The sequence below is a fragment of the Hyaena hyaena genome, unplaced genomic scaffold (assembly GCF_003009895.1).
Source record: "Hyaena hyaena isolate Hyena2069 unplaced genomic scaffold, ASM300989v1 scaffold_22, whole genome shotgun sequence".
In the NCBI taxonomy this organism is placed as follows: Eukaryota; Metazoa; Chordata; class Mammalia; order Carnivora; family Hyaenidae; genus Hyaena; species Hyaena hyaena.
The window spans coordinates 6,015,159-6,035,507 of NW_024080654.1; the positions used below are offsets into that span (position 1 = coordinate 6,015,159).

General features: G+C 49.7%; 1 protein-coding gene across 3 annotated transcripts in view; it reads right to left on the minus strand.

Moving 5' to 3' along the window:
* Positions 1-20,349, minus strand: part of TUBGCP3 (tubulin gamma complex associated protein 3) — a 76,994-nt gene that overhangs the window by 23,369 nt on the left and 33,276 nt on the right. For 2 of the 3 annotated variants that reach the window (XM_039226638.1, XM_039226636.1), the window contains exons 12-15: positions 7,661-7,771; positions 6,816-6,924; positions 2,912-3,101; positions 427-562 (exon numbers count right to left, since the gene is read on the minus strand). In XM_039226638.1, the coding sequence (XP_039082569.1) occupies positions 427-562; positions 2,912-3,101; positions 6,816-6,924; positions 7,661-7,771 (546 nt within the window). The remainder of the gene's footprint in view (positions 1-426; positions 563-2,911; positions 3,102-6,815; positions 6,925-7,660; positions 7,772-20,349) is intronic. The other variant, XM_039226637.1, reaches the window with a different exon arrangement.

Genomic DNA, 20,349 nt, shown 5'->3' on the forward strand with positions numbered 1-20,349 from the left:
CAGCTACACAGTGTGATGTTTCTAATACTCGTTCCCCTCAGAAAACTCTTCTATCAAACTGAAACCAAAAACATCTATTTTTCATAAACGTTATTATCACATGTCATCCCCATGCCTCCTGCAACATTACCACTAACGGGAGCTAAGACTCACCCCACAATGTGCTACCCCGAGCACCATGGTGAGCGCGCGTGTGCTCTGCCCGTGGAGCCCGCCCCATGGGGCCCTGGCCCGAGGAGCGGACGGAGAGGCCCAGCGTGCTTAGAGACGCGGCCCTTGCCCCAGCAGCACAGTGCAGGCTCCGGCCGGCCTCCGGCAACGACTCCCACCCGGCAGCTCAGACCAGATGCACGGCCGACGCCGCAACGCTGGTGGGAGCGCTGGCCCCGGGAGCTCGCGGCGCATGCCGGACCAGGGCCACAGTACCTCCAGCAGCCTCACGTCCAGTCTCTTGAGGATCTCAGGGCTGTCGAACTGGGCGTTGGTTGCTCTGACGGCCGTTTCAAGAATTCCAGTCAAGTTGTGTTGATACAAAGTCGTAGCTGGACGGACAAGTTCTGGTCTTCACAGATTTTATAAGAATAAAAGATGTTACTTGAATTCTTGAAGAGCTTTGTAAAAACTTAAAATTATAAAAAGTTCAAATTACAAAAACTATAAAGACAAACCACTACAACATAGGAACAAAAGTTCGACAAAATTAACTGTAAACAGGATTTTACCAAGTATTTTGGGGAGTAAAATATTTCTTTAAATCTCAAAAAAAAATTAATTTTGATTCTGCTTAAATTGGAAATACTTACACGTGCCACATACATTAACAAATCAAGTTTCCAACCCAAGTCTAGCCTGAAGTAACGGACACAACCGGAAGCTCCTGCACAGACCCAGTGGGCAGAGGTCTTCGTTCAATCAAACAAGGAGACACAGGGACGTCATGATTCTAGCGGCTGAAAACTGCCGCGTTATCAGCAAACACTTCCTTAGGCTACTATGGCCCGGGCTGCTAAGCAGGAAGCCAATGTTCCTGGGCGAGAGCGGGCCTGGTTAGGAACGCAGCCCGAGGGGAGGGGGAGTGGAGGAAGGGGGCCCTGGAGCCAACATGCTGCGGCACGCGAGTGCGCCACCTGAGGACCACAGCCAACACCCCGTGTGACACACAGGGCAGTCGGTAAAAGAGCAAATCCTGCAACTCCTCATCACGAAGAGAAAAGGGTTTTTTTTCCTTTTTTTTCTTTTCTTTTCATGTGTCTGTGTGAGAAGTTGGATGTTAGCACAGCCTGTTGTGGTGACATTTCACAGCACAGGCTCCAGACATCGGGCAGTACGCCTTACGCTCACCCAGTGATCTAGGTTGACTACTGCTCAGTAAAAGTGGGGAAAGGCCTGCCAATCACCCCCAGGTGTGCACGGAAGCTCTGCGGCTTCGGCCTCTGTGGCAGTAAAATGTGGGGCAGAGACCGATGAAGAAGGGCCACGACGTCACCGCTCAGAGAAGTCTGAAGCAGATGGGAGATCAGGGACACCCCCCCTCTTAAAACCACAAACTTCAAACATGCTTTCAAGAAACAAATCTGATTACGAGATGCTCTAAACACCAGAACTGAGCATAAGGCAAGTACGTTCAATTGGCTACATGGCCTTATTGGTAGTGTGATGGGCACCGTGAGCGTGGCCTCACCTACAAACCATAAGAGCTGCCTTGCCCACCTCAACCTGCACACTGCACCCCAGGCCAGCCCGCCCCACATGCTCCTGTGAACCCCCATTGAAGCCAATGGCATCTCCCCTCCAAATTGTTCTGCCCGCCTAGCTTCCGGCAGGCCCTGGGCTGGAGCTCAGCACTCAGCTCACCTGAGGCCCCTTCTCCGCTCAGGGCAGACATGACACTCCCACAAGCACCTGTTTCACAGCTCACCGACCCCTCTCGAGCTGACGGACACGGTCACCCACCAGCACGAGCAAGTAGAAGGTCAGTGACCACAGTCAGTATGCCCCGAACTCACTACTTTTCACACTGAAGACAGGCTTCAGGGCAGAAGAGGGACTGCAGGGGCCTGTGTCTGGACCAGGGGCCTAGGTAGGAATGCACATTCCTGGTCCCCCGCTCCCCCCGAGGGACCAAGCTCCTCCGTGGGCAGCCCAGGGTTTCCCTCAGCCAGCTCCCTCGGCAACTCGGAGGCCCAGGACAGCTGAGGACTAGGCCACCGAGCCACCGAACCACCGCACCATCACACAGGTAAGACTGGAAGGCCACGCGCTCTTTCAGGCTCCAAAAGGAACATCCTAAGACCCCAATCTCCATCCCCGAAGGCCGAGCAGGCATCTCCCACACACCCGCGGGGAGCCCGGCTGCACCGAGGGTAGGTGTGTCTAGAGCCAGGGGTGGGACGGACAGGCCCTGCTGCAGGGCCGGGGAGGGACCTACATCTAATTCTGGGATGGAAGATGCTGTGAAAAATGTCACAGAACAAAACAAAAATAGTAATTCTGTTTTACGGTTTTTTCCCCCAAGAAACAATTTAAACTACTAATATGGGGAAAAGTTCAGCCTGAAAACACACAATTTTGGGGCTTGTTTGAAACAGGCACTAAGTGTGACCACACCGCACATGCCTCAGACACTAGGCCGTCAGTACTACGGCGCCCACAAGGCCCACGGGCTGGTCTGTGAGTAAAGCACAGAATAAGGGAAAAAAAAAAAAAAAGGACTTTGACGTGACAATCTTGATTTCATCAAAAATTTTTCCAAAAATCTTCAGATTTCATCTTACCAATATGTCTTCTAAGAATTTAGCCAATTTCCCCCTAATGCCATTTGCTTTTTAAACAAGAGCTGAGGAGCCCCCATCGCGCTCAGGGACGTGCGCCCTCAGGGACGTGTATTCAGGGCTCCCCAGGGGCTCCTTACTTGAGCAAGTCCATCAGGTGCCTGATGAAGTCGCCCTGGCCCAGCAGCAGGTAGCGCCTCACAGCCTGCATGTGGTCCAGCAGGCTGTACTTTTTGTTGAGAACGTCCAACAGGTACTTGCTGGTCTCCAAGTAGGCGGCATCAATCTTCCCCCGAAACGCACTCTCCAGATCTGTGAACAAATCCGCAGCTGTAAAGAACAAAACAAGCACAGACGTATATAACTCATATTTTAAGATAAAACTACCAGCTCCACGCACAAACATCACCGCCCACCCCACAAAAGGCCCCGGCGACCACCCAACGGCTGCGCGTACAGGAAGGTGAATGAGCCCCAAGCCCAAGAAACCAAAGAGGCCGTCGTCTGCTGGACGCGCCGTGGGCGCCTGCGCTGTGACCCACGAGAGGCCCCGACCAGTTTGTCACTTCCTGGGCCTGAAGGCCAATTAGCTCGGACAGCACTACTAAAGCAACATCCCGCTGAAACGCTCTGGTGAGGGATGGGGTACGGGGAGGGCCGGTGCTGCGCGGCCCACGGGGTCTGGGGAATGAACACGGTGAGCGAGCTCCGAGCTGCCGCCTCTGTCACAGGCCGGGTGCTCCGCGCCCACCCGTCAGGGCGTCAGAGAGCACCCTTGACGGAAGACCTGTGGGAGGCTTTCCAGGGCACGCGAACGAGAGCGGACTGTCACCAGTGAAAAAGCCTAACTCGCGGTCGTAACACAAAAAATTGAATGGTTCCATGGTTTTACGCCGAGAAGAGAGAGCACCTGGAGGTCCCACACACCGGAACTTGTGAACGCTGGCTTGCATCTCTGTGGCACAAAACAGCTGACAAAATGAAATACCTGATTTTTCTTCTTAACCATAACAACGCTTGGGCTGAACACCCGATGCTGAGTCCAAGGTTGAGAAAAGGCAGCACGCTTGTTCAAGGTTAAGCCAGAAGAGGCAAGGCCTTTAGCACGGCGTGGCCTGGCCGTGGCCTCGCCTACCAAACAGCACAGGACGCCGGCGCTGGTTTTGCTCAATGTCCAGCACAACTGTCCCGTTAAGGAAAACCTGCTTCAGTGCTGCTGCCGCCCCAACCCCACCTGAACGTGGGCGTCCACAGCGAGGGAGCAGCCGCTACTTTCCACAAAAGGTGGGGTCCAACGACAGTAACAGGCCCGGCGTCACATTTACGGCGGGGCGGGGGGGGTGGGAAGCGGGTGGGTACCGCCGTGGACCTCGCAGCGTTACAGAAGCAAACCTCGCGCCCCGGCAGCGTGCTGACCCGGCCACCGCCAAGTCACGAAAGGCTTCCATTCCGAAGAGGAGGTCCGACGCTAACCGACCTTCACCCGCGGCCTCTCAGGAAACGCACCTCCTTGTTCCTAATGGCTCAGGCGGCCCTTACATTCTTGTCTGTCCAAATATCCAACATTTTTCACATTTAAGAAATATAAATTTGGCTTTTCCCCTTGCTTTTGTGTTACTAGCAGTTTTCCAAGCCTCGTCATCTCCAACCTTCCCAAGCCTGTTCTAAGCCTGACAGCAAAGAAAGCCATGTCCGGCAGGCGTGGCGGGGCCCAGGGTCACCGCTGTCACCGTGGCCCAGAGCAGCCCCCGGGCCTCCCGCACCAGGCGTCACCGGAGGCCTCTGTCCTTTCCTTCACGGGCGAAAATCCAGGTCTGTGGGTCTCGGCACAGCAGCGGGGCCGCACGCCGCACGCCACACGCCGCGGGGCCCGGGCTGGCCGTCCCCTCCGCGCCGAGCAAGGGGGGCGCTGTCAGCACCGTTCTCCTGGCCCCTCCTCGTGGTCCTTCCTCTTAAACACACGGATTTCCCCAAAACCTCTCTCTCTATTTTAGGAACCGAACTGCGATCTATGAATGCTTAGAGTCTACGCTAATTTGTGTGTGTGACTCACACTTGGGGCAGGGACAGGGAGGGCTGCAGCATCTGCTGCGCCCGGGACCCCGTCCTTAAGCAGCAGGGTGACACAGGCACTTCCCAAAGCCCTACACTGGCCCTGACCTTAACCTGGATTTTCTTCTTTTTTTAATGTTTATTTATTTTTGAGAGAGACAGAGACAGAGAGACAGAGTGAGTGGGGTGGGTCAGAGAGAGAGGGAGACACAGGATCTGAGGCCGGGGCTCGAACCCACGAACTGTGAGTTCATGACCTGAGCTGAAGTCAGCCACTTAGCCGACGGAGCCACCCAGGTGCCCCCATCTGTATTTTCAATGTAGCTTTTCGAATGCCCTCTGGACACCTCCTCCAGTGTGTCCTCTGGATACTAAGCATCACTCCACACTGCTGCACCTCACTCATCAGTAGGAAAATGCAAATCAAACCACAACACGGTATCACCTCACGCTTGTCAGAATGGCTAGAATCAAAGACAAGCAACGACAGGTGCTGGCGAGGACAGGGAGAAAAGGGGCCCCCGTGCACTGCTGGCGGGAGTGCACACTCGTGCCGCCACTGCGGAGAACAGTGTGGAGGCCCCCTGAAAGGTTAAAAATGAAACCACGTAGGATCAAGTAACTGCATTTGGTATTTACCCAGAGAAAATGAACTATAGAAATGATCCGTGAAAGTACAGTCTTTTTACCCAGAGAAAATGAAAACACGGATTCTACAACGTGCTCGCACCCGTATGCTCACCGCACACTGTTTAGGACACACAAGATACGGACGCAGCCCGGGTGTCCGGCGACTGGCGAAGGCTCAGGAGGTGGTGTGCGCACACCGGGGGCTATTCTCTACCTGAAGAAAGGCTACTCTGTCACTGTGGCAACATGACGGGCCGGGGGCAGACGCAGACGCCGTCGCGTACGCCTGTGTGGGACCTGAAGCAGTGGAAGCAGAGGGCAGACCTGTGGCCACCGGGCCTGAGGGAGGAGGAGGCGGGGAAGGGCACACACCCCGGGCCGGCGAGCTCGACTTCCCAGAGCGACCGCGGAGCGCAGTGCTGGTGGCGAACCGCCCGCCGTGTCTGCTGGGAGCGCGGTGTCGGTACCTCTCATTTACCACCTCCTACATCTCATTACTTAGTATTTCATTTTCTTGCACACTTTTATCCTCATACCTAGAGTATACGCTCATGAACGGCAGTCACTCTCACGAAGAGTCACGTCAAGTCACCTGTGGCTGCCACAGTGAACGGAGTCACGATGACGGCGTGAGCAGCAGACAGCCAGGACAGAAAGCCGTGCACGTAAAACACTGTGGAACCACTTCGCTGGGGCGGGCGGCAGCTGGGAAAAATGGAAGCGAGGGCAGCGGCGGACGACGGGACGGCAGGACATCGCACGCAGGCGGCCCTTTAACCAGCACTTTCCTGCTGATTTCTGAAGGAGCCGCTCTGTGTTCCGCGTGGCCACCATTACAGACATTTTTCCTTTATTTTCTTATTTTGCCATACTGTCGCTAGATCATTTTTAAAGAAAGTAATACAATTTCCTAGGAAGAGCATGCGGCGCCTGGGGGCCCAGTCAGTTAGCGCCCTACTTCAGCTCAGGTCATGATCTCATGACGCGTGGGTTCGAGCCCCGCGTCGGGCTCTGTGCTGACAGCTCGGAGCCTGGAGCTGCTGCAGATTCTGTGTCTCCCTCTCTCTCTGCCCCTCCCCAGCTTGTTCTGTCTCTCTCTTTCTCTCTCTCTCTCTCTCAAAAATAAACACTTAAAAAATTTTTTTAAAAACAAATTCCGAAGAAGAATAAAACAGCTGCACCTAGTCCAAGACTTACTGGTTAACTCCACATAAAAAAGGGAATTCAAAATTTACACGGTAATGTTACACACGTCACACTGAGTGTGAAGGTATTTCAGATAACAATTCGAAAACTCTGTCAGTCCTACTGGACAAAAAACACTTCAGGCAATAGATAGACGCATGCGCCACCGCCCCGTACCGTCCTGGGGCGAGTCGGCAGACTTGGTCACAGCTATCATCTTTGTGGTGGGCGTCTGGTCGTGACAGACCTGGTGCAGGAAGTTTATTGACTTTCCAATCAAAAGGACCTAAAAAGGAAAATATCCTCCAGTTACCGTGACGTAAAAATGATTAATCATCCAACTACTTCAAATATTCATAAGCAACAAATCGACTATTAATTTGAAATGAAGTCACAGAGGGGCGCCTGGGTGGCTCAGCTGGTAAAGCTGTCAGCCCAGGTTATGATCTCACGGTTTTGAGTTCAAGCCCCACGTCAGGTTCTGCACTGATTAGGATTCTCCCCCTCTTTCTCTTTTTCAATCTCTACCCCCCCCCAACTCATGCTATGTCTGTCTCAAAATAAATAAAGTTTAAAAATATTTTAATTGGGGCGACTGGGTAGCTCAGTCGGTTAAGCGTCCGACGTTCGCTTAGGTCAAGATCTCGCGGTTCGTGGGTTCGAGCCCCGCGTCGGGCTCTGTGCTGACTGCCAGCTCGGAGCCTGGAGCCTGTTTCATTCTGTGACTGCCTCTCTCTCTGACCCTCCCCTGCTCACGCTGTCTCTCTCTCTCTCTCTTTCTCTCCTAGAAATAAATAAAACATTAAAAAAATTTAAAAAAATAAAAAATTTTTAATTGTTTTTTGGTTAAGTAACAGGACATCTGGGATGGCATCAAGGGAACTCCAGGAACTGAAAAGACGGTTACTAACAAATACATATTAACATGTCAACGTATTCGACTAATACACTCCTGTCCGAGACGCACCGGCTGCCACACACACAGGGCCACGACAGCCACGCTCGCTCCCTCCCGGCCTCACCTTCCGGGACTGGTCCATGGTAATGAAGGAGGGGATCATCGACTTCCGCAGCGTGTACTTGTCCTGCCACAGCCGGTCCGTCTTGACTGCTGGATCCGAGGCTACGAAAAACTGAGAGCAGAGGCACGGCCGCGTCAGTGCGTGGCGCTCACGGCCAACGGCTCGCTACCAGCGACCCCGAGGCAGTCATCCTGAAGGAAAGCTCTCCAGGCACGGGAGACTCACCCCTCACAGAGCAAAACCGGTCTTAAAAACCGGTTTGGATACATCGCTCTCAAAATGGAATCACAAACATCGCAGACTTTTTAAACACAAGCCTAACCACACAGGCCGCTCCTTGAGGGTTCATGACCCTCACTCCGGGCACAATCACCACCTCTGCTGTGCTCTGGGTCAGGGGGCCGCCCCGTCTGCCTCGGTGGAAACCTGCAGGCATCCAGGGGTGCGGTGCGGTGCGACGGCCCCTGTGCTCCGCTGACCCCTCCTGCCCTCGCGCAGCCCCCCGCTGGCCCGGCCCCGCGGAGCCCCCGGGTCAGGAACACAGAGGTGCCGGAGACCACGGACCCTGCTCCTGGGCTGCTGCCTGCAGGCAGACCTGGGCATGCGGGTGGCCGGCAGCTGCCCGTCTGGTGACGTGGCAGGAAGCGACCTTCCTGAGAGCCACCTCTGCAGAGGCTTCTCCCATCTGCTGTGCTCCTCACCTGCGCTGGGTCCACTGACCAACCAGACACCTGACGTGAGAAAAGGCATGAGGCTGTTCTCATGTCTCAGTCCTTTGTCCTTTTTTTAAAAAAATGTTTATTTTTGAGAGAGACAGAGCATTTTGGAGGGGGGGGAGGTCAGAGAGAGGAGACACAGAATCTGAAACAGGCTCCAGGCCCCGAGCTGTCAGCACAGAGCCCGACGCAAGGCTCGAACCCACGAACTGCGAGATTGTGACCTGAGCAGAAGTCAGACATTCAACCAACTGAGCCCCCAGCCGCCCCTCAGTCCTGTGTCCTATTAGGTTCGTGCTTTTGTCTCAATAAACTCAATTTCTACTAGAACTGCTGAGTCAAATCAATTTTTCATCTTTAGAGACACGCCATATTCCCCTTCCCTCCCCAAAAGCCACGTCCACGGACACTCCCACAAGCGGGACGCTCCCAGGTCTGCACTGTCGCCCATGTGAGACTGCTCGTCAGATGGTGGTGTCGCGGCTGCCTGTACCGTTACTATTCTGACACAGGAAGTGGGGCCCATTTCCATAATGCTGATGGCCGTTTGCTTTCATTCTCCCATAAACTGTCTTTTCATCTCCTCAACCATCTATCAATGCCGTCCTTTTCTTATCAATATATGAAAATTCTGTTATATTAGGGAAAACAACCATTTGTGGATCAAGTATTACAAATTTATTTTCTCCAAGTTAATCATTTGGCACCATTTACAGTATGTTCCATGCTTTTGCTTTGTTCCATTTCTGTTGTGGAGGTAAATGTCTTCCTACGATCTTCCCATTTCTAGATTATGGATAATTTTCTTTTAGTAGTCCCATCCTGTTATCTTTGTTACTTAGGTCTTTCATCCCTCTAGAACCTTCCTTGGATAAAATGTCGGGGTCAGTGTTTCCTTCTGGGTGGCATCGTTTCTCCATCGACCACACTAGCACCTTCTCTGTAACACACCACCCTTACCTCCGAGCCAGGGTGCCTCCACAGAAGCTGTCACTATAATTAACTGCATCCGAAGATTAAAAAAGGGAAAAGTTGACTGATCAAGAGAGAGGAGGTACTGGATAACATCTGTGTTTCCCAGCCTCAACGGTGGCCAGTGGATTTGTGTTTTCTCAGCATGAACGCGGATTTACGAGCATGTATGTTTCAATCCACTAGAGTTACTATCCTTACTGGCGTTCCATCCTGCTTTCCCTTCAAGCTGGCTGCTCGGTCCTGTAGACGTGACCGGAGCTGTCTTCCTTGCTTCTCATACGGAAGGTGCCCCAGGCTCCCCTCACTCCTTTCTCCTCTGCACCTAGGATCAGCCACTCCTCCCAGGAGCCGGAGCTCCTCTGAGGGAGAAGTGGCACGTGGTCCACACCTCAGTACGTGGTAGTATCTTAACATGGAAGCTGGATGATTGGAGACTCCGCACTGGCCACGTTAAACAAGACAACCCAGTTCCCCAGTGGGACCGCAAAATCCACTTAAATCGTAACATACCTCTCTGGTGATTCTTCCACAAGTTCTAAATGCACAACGCAGACTAAGGCGTGTCCATAGAAACAGGAGAGATTTAAAGAATTTTAAAAATATTTTTGGTAATTATATAGCAATACAAAATTGATGGTTTCCTAGCAAAACATAAATAACCAAAAAGAGAAAGAGAGAACTCGAAATCAGAAACATAAAATGCTATCACTATGGCACAGTACCTACTTAACTTTAAAATAATGTATCATTCTTGGGGTGGCGGGGTGGCTGGGTGGCTCAGTCGGTTGAGCATCTGACTCTTGATTTCAGTTCCGGTCATGATCTCACAGTTTGAGTTCGAGACCCGCCTTGGGTTCTGTGCTGACAGTGTGGAGCTTGCCTGGGATTCTCTCTCTCCCACTCTGCACCTTCCCCACTCACACACGCACACACTCTCTCTCCCTCTCTCTCAAAATAAAAAAGCTTAAAACAAAAAAGATGTTATTCTAGACCACAGAAAAATATACAGAACATTTATTTTATGGGTCTAATATAACACTAGTAAAACCTGATAAAAATTATACCAAAAATGAAAACTATAGGCTAATTCCATTTATAAACATAGATGAAAAAATATAAATAAAATATTATCCTTGTATTACTGGAATAAGGTACTTTTGGTCAGAGCATACCACACTGCCAATATACTTCTAATTTTTTTTTATGTTTATTTTTGAGACAGAGAGAGAAAGAGAGAGAGAGAGAGACACAGAGCATGAGCGGGGGAGGGGCAGAGGGAGAGGGAGACACAGAATCTGAAGCAGCTCTAGGTTCCATGTTGTCAGCACAGAGCCCCACACAGGGCTCGAACCACGAACCACAAGATTATGACCTGAGCCGAAGTTGGACGCTTAACCTAATGAGCCACCCAGGCTCCCTGAATACACTCCTAAAGATAAGGGAATATATAACAAATTATAAAATAGTATCAGGTAGTCACTAAAAATAAAGTTCATTTTTAATTATTACAAACTCTTCTGGGTATTTGATGAAAAGTACAGATCTTCCTCCTGGGGAAAAAAATGTATACTTCCACAAAATACAGTTTTCTGTGCTATTCAGGAGTTTCAGAGATCACGCTTACGAGGCCCTGGTATAGAAGAATAAAATTTCATGGCATGAAATTTTCATTACTAAATAGCCCCCACTGTATCTGGTTAAGCAGGAATGCAAAGTAGTATGTTTCAGAAATACATTCAGTGAAGGTTGAAAAGAAATTTTTCATTATTTACTTCAAATTAAAAGAAAAAGTAAAAATAAAGGTTACAAAGTACTACGCAGGCACCATATCTGATACACACATAGAAAACCACATAAGAATACACTATAAAAAGAAATATACAAAAATATTAACAGCTTATCTGTTCATGATGGGATTACTAATAAATTTTCTGTTCATACGCTCAAAAATTTTTAATTATTCAAATATTTTTAAATCAAAAAAATATTGTTAAAAGAATCGAGTAATTAAGGCCAATGAGGTGCCAGTAAAAACGGTGCTCGGTAACATCACCTCCTCACAGCAACCAACAAAACACACATCTGTCTCCTGTTCACAGAAATCTACTCCTCAGGGTAAATACTTAAGAGAACAAAATTCCTAATGGTGTTAAGGTCTTACTCGATCCTTGTCAAGTCAGGGCCACATGGGATCAACAACACACAGCACAGCCACCGTCCTTTATAAGCAGGTATGTGAATAAATGCCGAGTTTGGGACCATGAGGATGAGATCAGATTTCTTTTCTTTAGGTACAAACTAGTACTTATTGATCTCTGCACTTTTAGATTTTTTGACTACTATTCCCTTTCTAATTTTAAACACATCACTAACGACTGCTCTGAGGGATAATGGGTACCTCGATCAGAAGCGATCATCACGTTAAGATCTACTTAAACCACCCCTGACACCAGCCCACCAGCCCCCCACAAGTCCCGTGAAAGGTCACCGGGTCACCGTGCCAGGACTGCTCCCGAGCCCGCCACTCAGCAGATGACAAGGCTGCTGTCTTTGTTATCAGTTACGCACGTAAACGGAAGAGTTAGCTCCCACAAACAACACGCTAATTCATCCTGATAGATGGGGTGCAGCCGGCTTTTTATCAGTATGAGCAATAAGACAATTTAATTTAAAAGATAAAAAACTCAGACAATTCAGTCATCTTTAGAAATTAGGGAAGCGTCACCCCATCGAGGGCAAAGTAGTATGCAATCACTCTCCGGCAAACACTGAGAGGAATAGGTCCATCCTGGCATTTAATTAATCCTCTGAAAAATATATAGTTGCAGAAGAAAAAAAACCAAGGTCAGAACATAATTGCTTTTATTTCACTGATGCATTTTCCACTCAAGGTTCTTTACTTTTCACCATGTGTCAAACACAGAAAGAACGGAGAAAAAAATATAACATAATTGTACCATGATTTCTCATTAACTGTTGGACAAATGCCAAGGTCTCCCTACTAAAAACAGAAATGAAGAGGGTAATTTTCTTAGCAAGCAACATAGCTTCTAAGAAACAGCCATCATTACACAAAGACCTCAACCCCAAATGGCAACAGGCAGGCCCCCCCCAGCGCCCCTGGGCCCCCCCCGCCCAGAGCCCCTGCAGCCCCCCCCAGCACCCCTGCGGCTCCCCCCACCCAGCGCCCCTGCAGGCCACGCAGGCTCTGCACTGGAACCGGAAGGGTCGCACACACAGTAAGCAGGAAAATCCCAGCCTGTCAAGGGAGGGGCTGGAAGTGCCAAAAAGCTATATATTATATTATATTATATTATATTATATTATATTATATTATATTATATTATATTATACTATATTATATTATAAACTTTTAAATTCAGTAATCCTTAGAAAAAATACACAAGAAACAGAATAACAAGAGTCTGGACGCACCGCAGCCGCTCCACGGAGCAGTCACCACCTATCCCACCCAGTCCGCTCCACGGACCCTCCTTCCAGTTTAAAGATGTAGACCTTCAGAGTACTTACAGAGCATTTAAGTAAACATTTGAAGTTTGGAAATTTTTGAATTCTGAAAGCAAGAAAGCTTACATTTGCCTCTTTCCCTTCTGTGTTTGCTCCCAGTTGAAGTCCCTCACCCTTTCACAAGAATTCTCCAAAAAGCAAAAAATAAAAACAAAGAAGATTAACGGTGAACTATTGGCATAATATGTTCACGTCATCACTCAGGGCAGAAAACCCATGTGAGCTACTTTAGCCCTCACAGTTTCTCCATGTTTTTTCATTTGTACCACTCTGTAACCAAAGATAAGTAGAAACTTCCCCCAAATGTTGAAAGTACTTAATCACTTAAGAATCTGTAAGTTCTTACAGCGCTCCACATGTGCCCGCCCTTCCACGTCATAACAGCACACGGTGCGCACGGTACAGCCCTGCTGGGGGGCGCAAGGGCCCTATGCTTTTACAACTCGCAGCGAACCTGCCGCCGGGCCCAGGGGCGGTCCTGAAGGGCTCCATTCCAGACACGGCCAGGCTCGGAGGCCTCTCCCTCACTCTTGGGTTGCAAACGGCCAAACCCAGAGGCAGCTACGACGGACCACTGCAGGGGAGAGAGACCAGCCTTTCCAGGGAAACTGGGGAAACCTGGCACACGGAAAGAGCTTGCCAGAAGGGCCAACGTAACTGGAGCTCTGAACAGCCAGCAACAGAGACACTGGGACCCCCTGCAATCAGTCGGAGCCTAATGCAGGAAAGTGAGGAGTGGACAGCTGGGTCAGAGTAAGAAGGGCCAAGAGCAGAGAAAGATCCCGATCCCACCCCTGACCGGCATCTATTGCGCCCCCAGCCCCCCCCCACCCCTGGCCCAAGGCAGAACCGGCGCTTCAAGTACAAGCTCACACCTGCGTTAACTCTTCAGAAAACTAGCTCCCGTCCACGTTTTTTGGGCCAGGTCATGACTTTTCTTGTAGCTATTATTCTAACTGGGGGGCTCCTCACCTGGGGTCCACGGCACAGAAGGCAGAAGGGTCTGTAAACGTGGAAGGGTTGGGAATTACACTTTATTGGCACTAACTTCTATTTGAAATTTAACTCTTCCTTCCATTACAAATGCAAATAACAAAGCACAGTACCTGTGACTTTGTCACCAAAAGAAATCACCTATTCTCACACCGCCTGCTCAAGCTGGTGCACAGATCGGGAACAGCCGACGGCCCTTCTTACTGAACGCGCTGATAAAAGCAAACGTCTGCTACTGTACCGCTGATCTAAAGGTCTGGAAACACTACATCAACAGACTTCTCTACCAGGCAATTTCACTATTCTTCATTGGCGAGGACACTTTTTCTCCCCCTCACAGAAAAACTCCCAAGAAACTACTGTACAAGTGAGAGCCGGGGTGGACTAAGGAGCACTCTGCCCCCCTCCCTCTCGCCACCTCAGCCGGCCTGGCACACTCGGTCTCTGTCCCGCTCAGTCTGGCCGGCGCCACACAGAACCGCAGGGTGGGCGCCCTGGGGTCTCGGGCTTCGCTGTGCCTCTGAGACACCCTCGTGCCCATGTCACTGTCCACGTCAAATCTCCCTATGAGGTTCCCAAAAGGCAGCCAAAGGAACCAGAGGCTGGGAACAGCCAGGCCTGGTGACAGGTATCAAGGGGCCCCTGCAACCACCACTGAGGCAGGATCAAGACTCAGCAAAGGAGGAAAGTTAAACCTTAGGAGCCGGACGCGGCTGGCACGCCTTCGCCTGGTACGGTTACCGTTTCAACCATTTCAGAGTGAGAATTCAGTGCTTTAATATCATCCACTGCAAGGCTGTGCGACCACCATCGCCATCCAAATCCAGAACACCCTCAGCGTTTGCAGAAACTCAATGTCCATCAGGCAATGACCTCCCCTACCCTTCTCTCCTCCCATCAGGCAATGCACCCCCACCCCTCTCTCCTCCACAACCCCTGACAAAACTAACCTTTCCGTCTGACTTGGCCTATTCTGCACATTTCACTAAATGAAATCATACAACATGTGACCTGCATCTGGTCTGTATCTCTCAGCCTGACGTTTTCAAGATTCATCCGTGCCGTAGCACGCATCAAAGTGCCACTCTTTCTTAGGGCTGAACAATCCATTCTGTGGTATAGACAGACCACCCGTTAGATGACAGACGCCACACTGCCTCCACTTCACGACTGTCCTGCCAGTGACGAGGCCTCTGTGACAATCGCCTCTCTTGGCACATCCCTGGGACGGCTGGGGGTGCACGTAGCTTCCCGAGGGGACACCAGCCCTGCTCCCCAGCGGCCACACCGCCGTGTCCCCAGCGGCACTGCACCAGGGCTCCACGGTCGCCAAATCTCCACCAGCACTTGTTATGTTCCAGCCTGTGCTCTGGCCCAATGCCATCCCCGCGAGTGGGGTAGGACAGCCACCTGTGGTTTCCACTCACGCTTCCCTCACGACTAACGTTGAGACCCGTCCTGTGCGCACCGGCCTTCTGCAGATCTCGTCTGGTAAAGTCAATTTCCAATTGTGATGTTTATCTTTTTGGTCCTGAGTTGTGATGGTTCTTTATATATTTTGCATACTGGCCCCTTACCACATATGTAATTTGCAAATATATTCTCCCATGCTGTGTTTTTTTCACTTTCTCCATAATGTCCTTAAATGTAATTCTGATGAAATCCAATTTATGTTTTTGTTTTGTTGCTTATGCTTTTGGTCACATGTCCAATCCACAGTCCCAGAGACTGACACACAGCTTTAGCTGTGGGATTTACTTTGAGTTACTTTTTATACATGGTATGCAGTTGAGCTCCGAATTCACTGTGTGTGTGGACGTCCCGCTGGCCTAGCACCACCTGCTGGAAAGACCATTCTTCCTTCACTGAGTGGTTTTGGAGCACTTGCTGAAAACCGCCAAACAGACATGGATGCATGTGCTTCTGGACTGTGGACCCTATACTCGTGCCGGAACCACTCCTGTGCTTTCCGTGCACTGTAGTGTGCTGTGAAAACAGGACGTGGGAGTCCTCCAACTTCGTTCTTCGTTTCAAGTGCATGTAGCTTTCCAGGCCCCATGCACTTCCATAGGACTCTGAGGACCGGCTTTTCCATTTCTATGACTGAGGCCACTGGAATTTTGGTGGAGATCACATCAAACGTGAGATCGTCTGGGGTAGTACTACTATTTTAACAGTATCACAGAGGGGCGCCTGGGGAGCTCAGTCGGTTAGGTGTTCAACTTCAGCTCAGGTCATGATCTCATGGTTCATGAGTTCGAGCCCCACGTCGGGCTCTGTGCTGACAGCTCAGAAGCCTGAAGCTGCTTCGGATTCTGTCTCCCTCTCTCTCTGTCCCTCCCCTGCTCGCTGTCTGTCTCTCTCTCTCAAAAATAAAGTTAAAAACATTTCTGATAAAACAGTATCACGTCTTCCAAACCATAAACGTGAAGCACCATGCATTTAAGTCTGCCTTCATTCCTTTAACAGTTTTATAATTTTCAGTACAATTCTTCCACTCTGTTTAATTTCTCCCCAAGTATCTGATTAATTCTGACACTGTCATACACAGAATTGTTAGTTATTTTTGGATTGTTTATTGCCAAGTATATAAAAATAGAACTGATTTTTATGTACTGATCTTGTATCCAGCTAATTTGGCAAGAGTGTTTATTAGATGTGGATTGTGAACACTTTAATTTTCTATATATAAAATGATGTCATCTATGAGGAGAAACAGTTTTACTTCCTTTGCAATCCGAGTATCTTTGTTTTCCAGCTGCTCCCTCATCAAATGCCCTGATGGGAACATCCAGCTTCCGGTGCGATACTGAGTAGGGTGAAGAAAATCGAAGCGAACCACTCTGTTGCTGATCTGGAGAGAGTACACCCCCTTTCACCACTGTGATGTTACCTGTTAGCGTTTCACAGACGCCCTTTATTAGGTGAGGAAGTTCCTTTCTATTCCTCCTGTGAGTGTTCTGATCATGAAAGAGTGCTGAGTTTCATCAAATGCTATTTCCGCATCGACTAAGATGACGGTATGTTTCTCCCTCATCACCTTCCTTGTGCTGAACTACCCCTGTGTTCTTGGGGGGAAATCTCACCTGGTCATGGTGTACAGTCCTTTAAACTTCGAATCCATTTTTTAGTACTTGATGAGGACTTCTGCGTCTATATCCATAAAGGATACTGTTCTGTAGTTTTTTTGAGTTGTCTTTCTCTGGCTTTGGGACCAGAGTAATAGTAGCTTCATAAAATGAGTAAAAAAGTGTTCTTTCCTCAGTCTTCTGGTAGAGTTTCAAAAGACTAGTGTTAACTTTTTATATATTTGGTAAAACTCACCAGTGAAGCTATCTAGCCCTGGGCCCTTTACTGGGAAGCGGAGATTACGGGCTCACTCTCCTCACCTACTACAGGCCTGTTCAGAGTTTCCCTTTCCCCAAGACTCCGTGTCAACAGTCTGTATTTCTAGGAGCGCTCAGGTTTTATTTCTGGAAATGACTTCGTTTCTCCACAATTTCTGAGGTGGAGTTTTGCCGGACACAGAATTCCTGCCTGGCAGATACTCCTTTCAGCATTTTGAGTGGATCTCCCTACGGCCTCGCGGCCCCATGGCCTGAGGGGCGGGCCACTGCCCACCGCATCGAGGGCCTTCTCGAGTTTCCGAGGACCCTCTGTCTTCCCGCAGCTCGTTCACCAGGCAGCGCCCGCGGACCTGTGGCGCCCCCTGCGCGTCCGGCACCACAGTGTCTCAGACTCTCCCCCTCCTCCTCTCCTCCTGCTCCTCGTAGGGGTCGCCTCAGCCGGTGTGCCCTCGAGGCGCAGCCCCCTGCCCCACCTGCCGCTGAGCCGCACTAGTGGTTTTTCCTCACCTCGGTCACTGGACTTGTCATCTCCACAATTTCCACTTTGGGTCCTTTTTACAATTTCTATTCATCCATATTTTGTTTTTTCTCTGGTTACAGAGAGTAGCATCTCCTTATGCAGATAGTTAAACTACTTTTACTTTCTGGAGGAGCGAGGGCGCGTGAGTGGGGGAGGGAGCAGAGGGAGAGAGACAGAATCCCACGCAGGGCCCACGTTCAGCACAGAGCCCGACGCAGGACTCAGTCCCACAGCACTGGGATCGTGACCTGAGCGGAAATCAAGAGTCAGACACTCAACCGACTGCACCACCCAGGTGCCCCTAATAAATTACTTGTAAATGAGTGGTTACATAGGAGTCACGTGTAGCTACTTACAGGTATACTTGAAGAAATATGATTTTAAACTAAGTTATTTTATAACTAAGTTATAACTCATTACACGATTGAGGGAAAATTAACCAATGTAAGAACTGAAGAGACAATGGGGCGCCTGGGTGGCTCAGTTGGTTAAGCATCCGACTTCGGCTCAGCTCATGATCTCACAGTGTGCATGTTCGAGCCCTGCATCGGGCTCTGTGCTGACAGCTCAGAGCCTGTGGGCTGCTTCAGATTCTGTGTCTCCCTCTCTTTCTGCCCCTCCCCCACTTGTGCTCTGCCTCTGTCTCTCAAAAATAAATAAATGTTAAAATAAAAAAAAACTGAAGAGACAAAAATATCTAAATTTTAATCATACAAAGATCAAACACAAAATGTAATTGTCTAAACTGTCAAATTCTTATGGTAAATATATTAAAGTAAATTAAAGAGAACTTCCCAAATTTAGTCAATACTGAAAGGAACATTTATAAATGTATGGTTGAACAGAAAAAGGAAAAGTCGAAGACCACCACAATCTAGAGAAAGACCACAGACGTAGCAGGGCCAGTGGATGTCCAAATTGTATCCAGTGCTCTTCTTACATTAATTAACAGCAAGTGACATGCTGCGCACTTGCTACCGCCTGCCTCCTCACACGTGCACAAGCCCATGAGTTGGCACCGCTGTCACACACGCACGGGAGATGTGGAAGCGGGGGCTCGCGGGGCCTCGAGTACCCGCCCAGGACTCGGAGCCTTTAGAACTGAAGCCACAGTCGAACCCGAGCCCGTGAGCCCGGCGTGCAGAGCCGAGAGAGCGGAGTTCCCAGGCCCCCGCGGCGCCGCGCGAGCCGCCCGCCGGCCCGGGGGCCCCGAGCAGCGGGCCCGCAGCCAAGGGCAGAATCTGTTTCACGTCAAGGACTCGCGTTAGTGCGACAGTCATCGTGCGTTTCTGAGAAACCCACCAGCACGAGGGCAGCAGACAAGATCACGTGGGTGCAGAGTTACTAGCAGATAAAAACTTTCAAATCCTGAACCTGCTGCAGCCTCCCCTAACCTCAGATGCCACGTCGGAATGTCAGTAACTACCCAGCCTTAAATTAAAAAAAAGAAAAAAAAAAGACGAATTTACTGTAGCGCAATGTGTATTCAAGGTAATCTGAGGAAGTGTACCTAGAGTGCTTTACAGTTCTGTCAACTCTTCTAGAAGCCTGAAGCTATACAAAAAGAAAAACATTTAACAATAACTTTATCAACAAGACAAGATCTGAGATTAGGCTGAAGTGATCATGTGAGCTACTGACTGAATACTGAACTCGACAGACAGGGTGATTTATATTTTACCCTTAAACACATAAGACCTAACGTTTGCCTTATACACATCCCAGGCGACAAGACCCCAAAGTGACTCTGCCCCATCTCGGAGAGTTTGCTTTGTTCTCACCTCGGTGAGTCGATGTTCAAAAACAGCCAAGAAAACGGTCTAGAGGAAAATCAATTCGGAAGTCAGTGCCCAACTCTCTCTGCACTTTCCATCGATTCTCCGGCCCCACAATTAGCACCAACAAAATAAATAAACAAATAGGCCCAAATCACACACAAGGCAGACAATCAATAACCAACTGGTGGTACTTTGAAGGACTGTTGAAAACTCAGACACACACAGTGAATTAATGGTGTAATTAAGGACTACTTTAAAAACCTGGCTGCTGGAAAATGCAAACTAAATTATCCTCAAGAAGAAGGACAAAAGCATTGCAAATTAGAAATTAGGTATTAAATTTTAAAAAGATTAGCCACCATGTGGCTTTAGTCTTTGTTTTAACTGACAGCAACATGTATCACAATCGGGCCCAGAACTGCAAGTCCTATCCCAACCTCGGAGGAATACCAGCTTCATCAACTGGCCAGCAGCTGTTTAAAGGATTAGCATCACCCAGGGGCGCCTGGGGGGCTCAGTCAGTTAAGCGTCCGACTCTGTTTTGGCTCAGGTCATGATCCCAGGGCTTGTGAGATCGTGCCCCATGTCGGGCTCTGGACTCGTGAGACAGAGCCCTGCACCGGGCTCTGGGCTGACAGTGCAGAGCCTGCTTGGGATTGTCCCCCTCACTGCCTCTCTCTCTAAAACACATAAAATTTTTTTCAATATTTATTTATTTTTGAGAGAGAGAGAGACAGAGAGACAGAGCATGAGCAGGGAAGGGGCAGAGAGAGAGGGAGACACAGCAGCCAAAGCAGCTCCAGGCTCTGAGCTGTCAGGACAGAGCCCGATG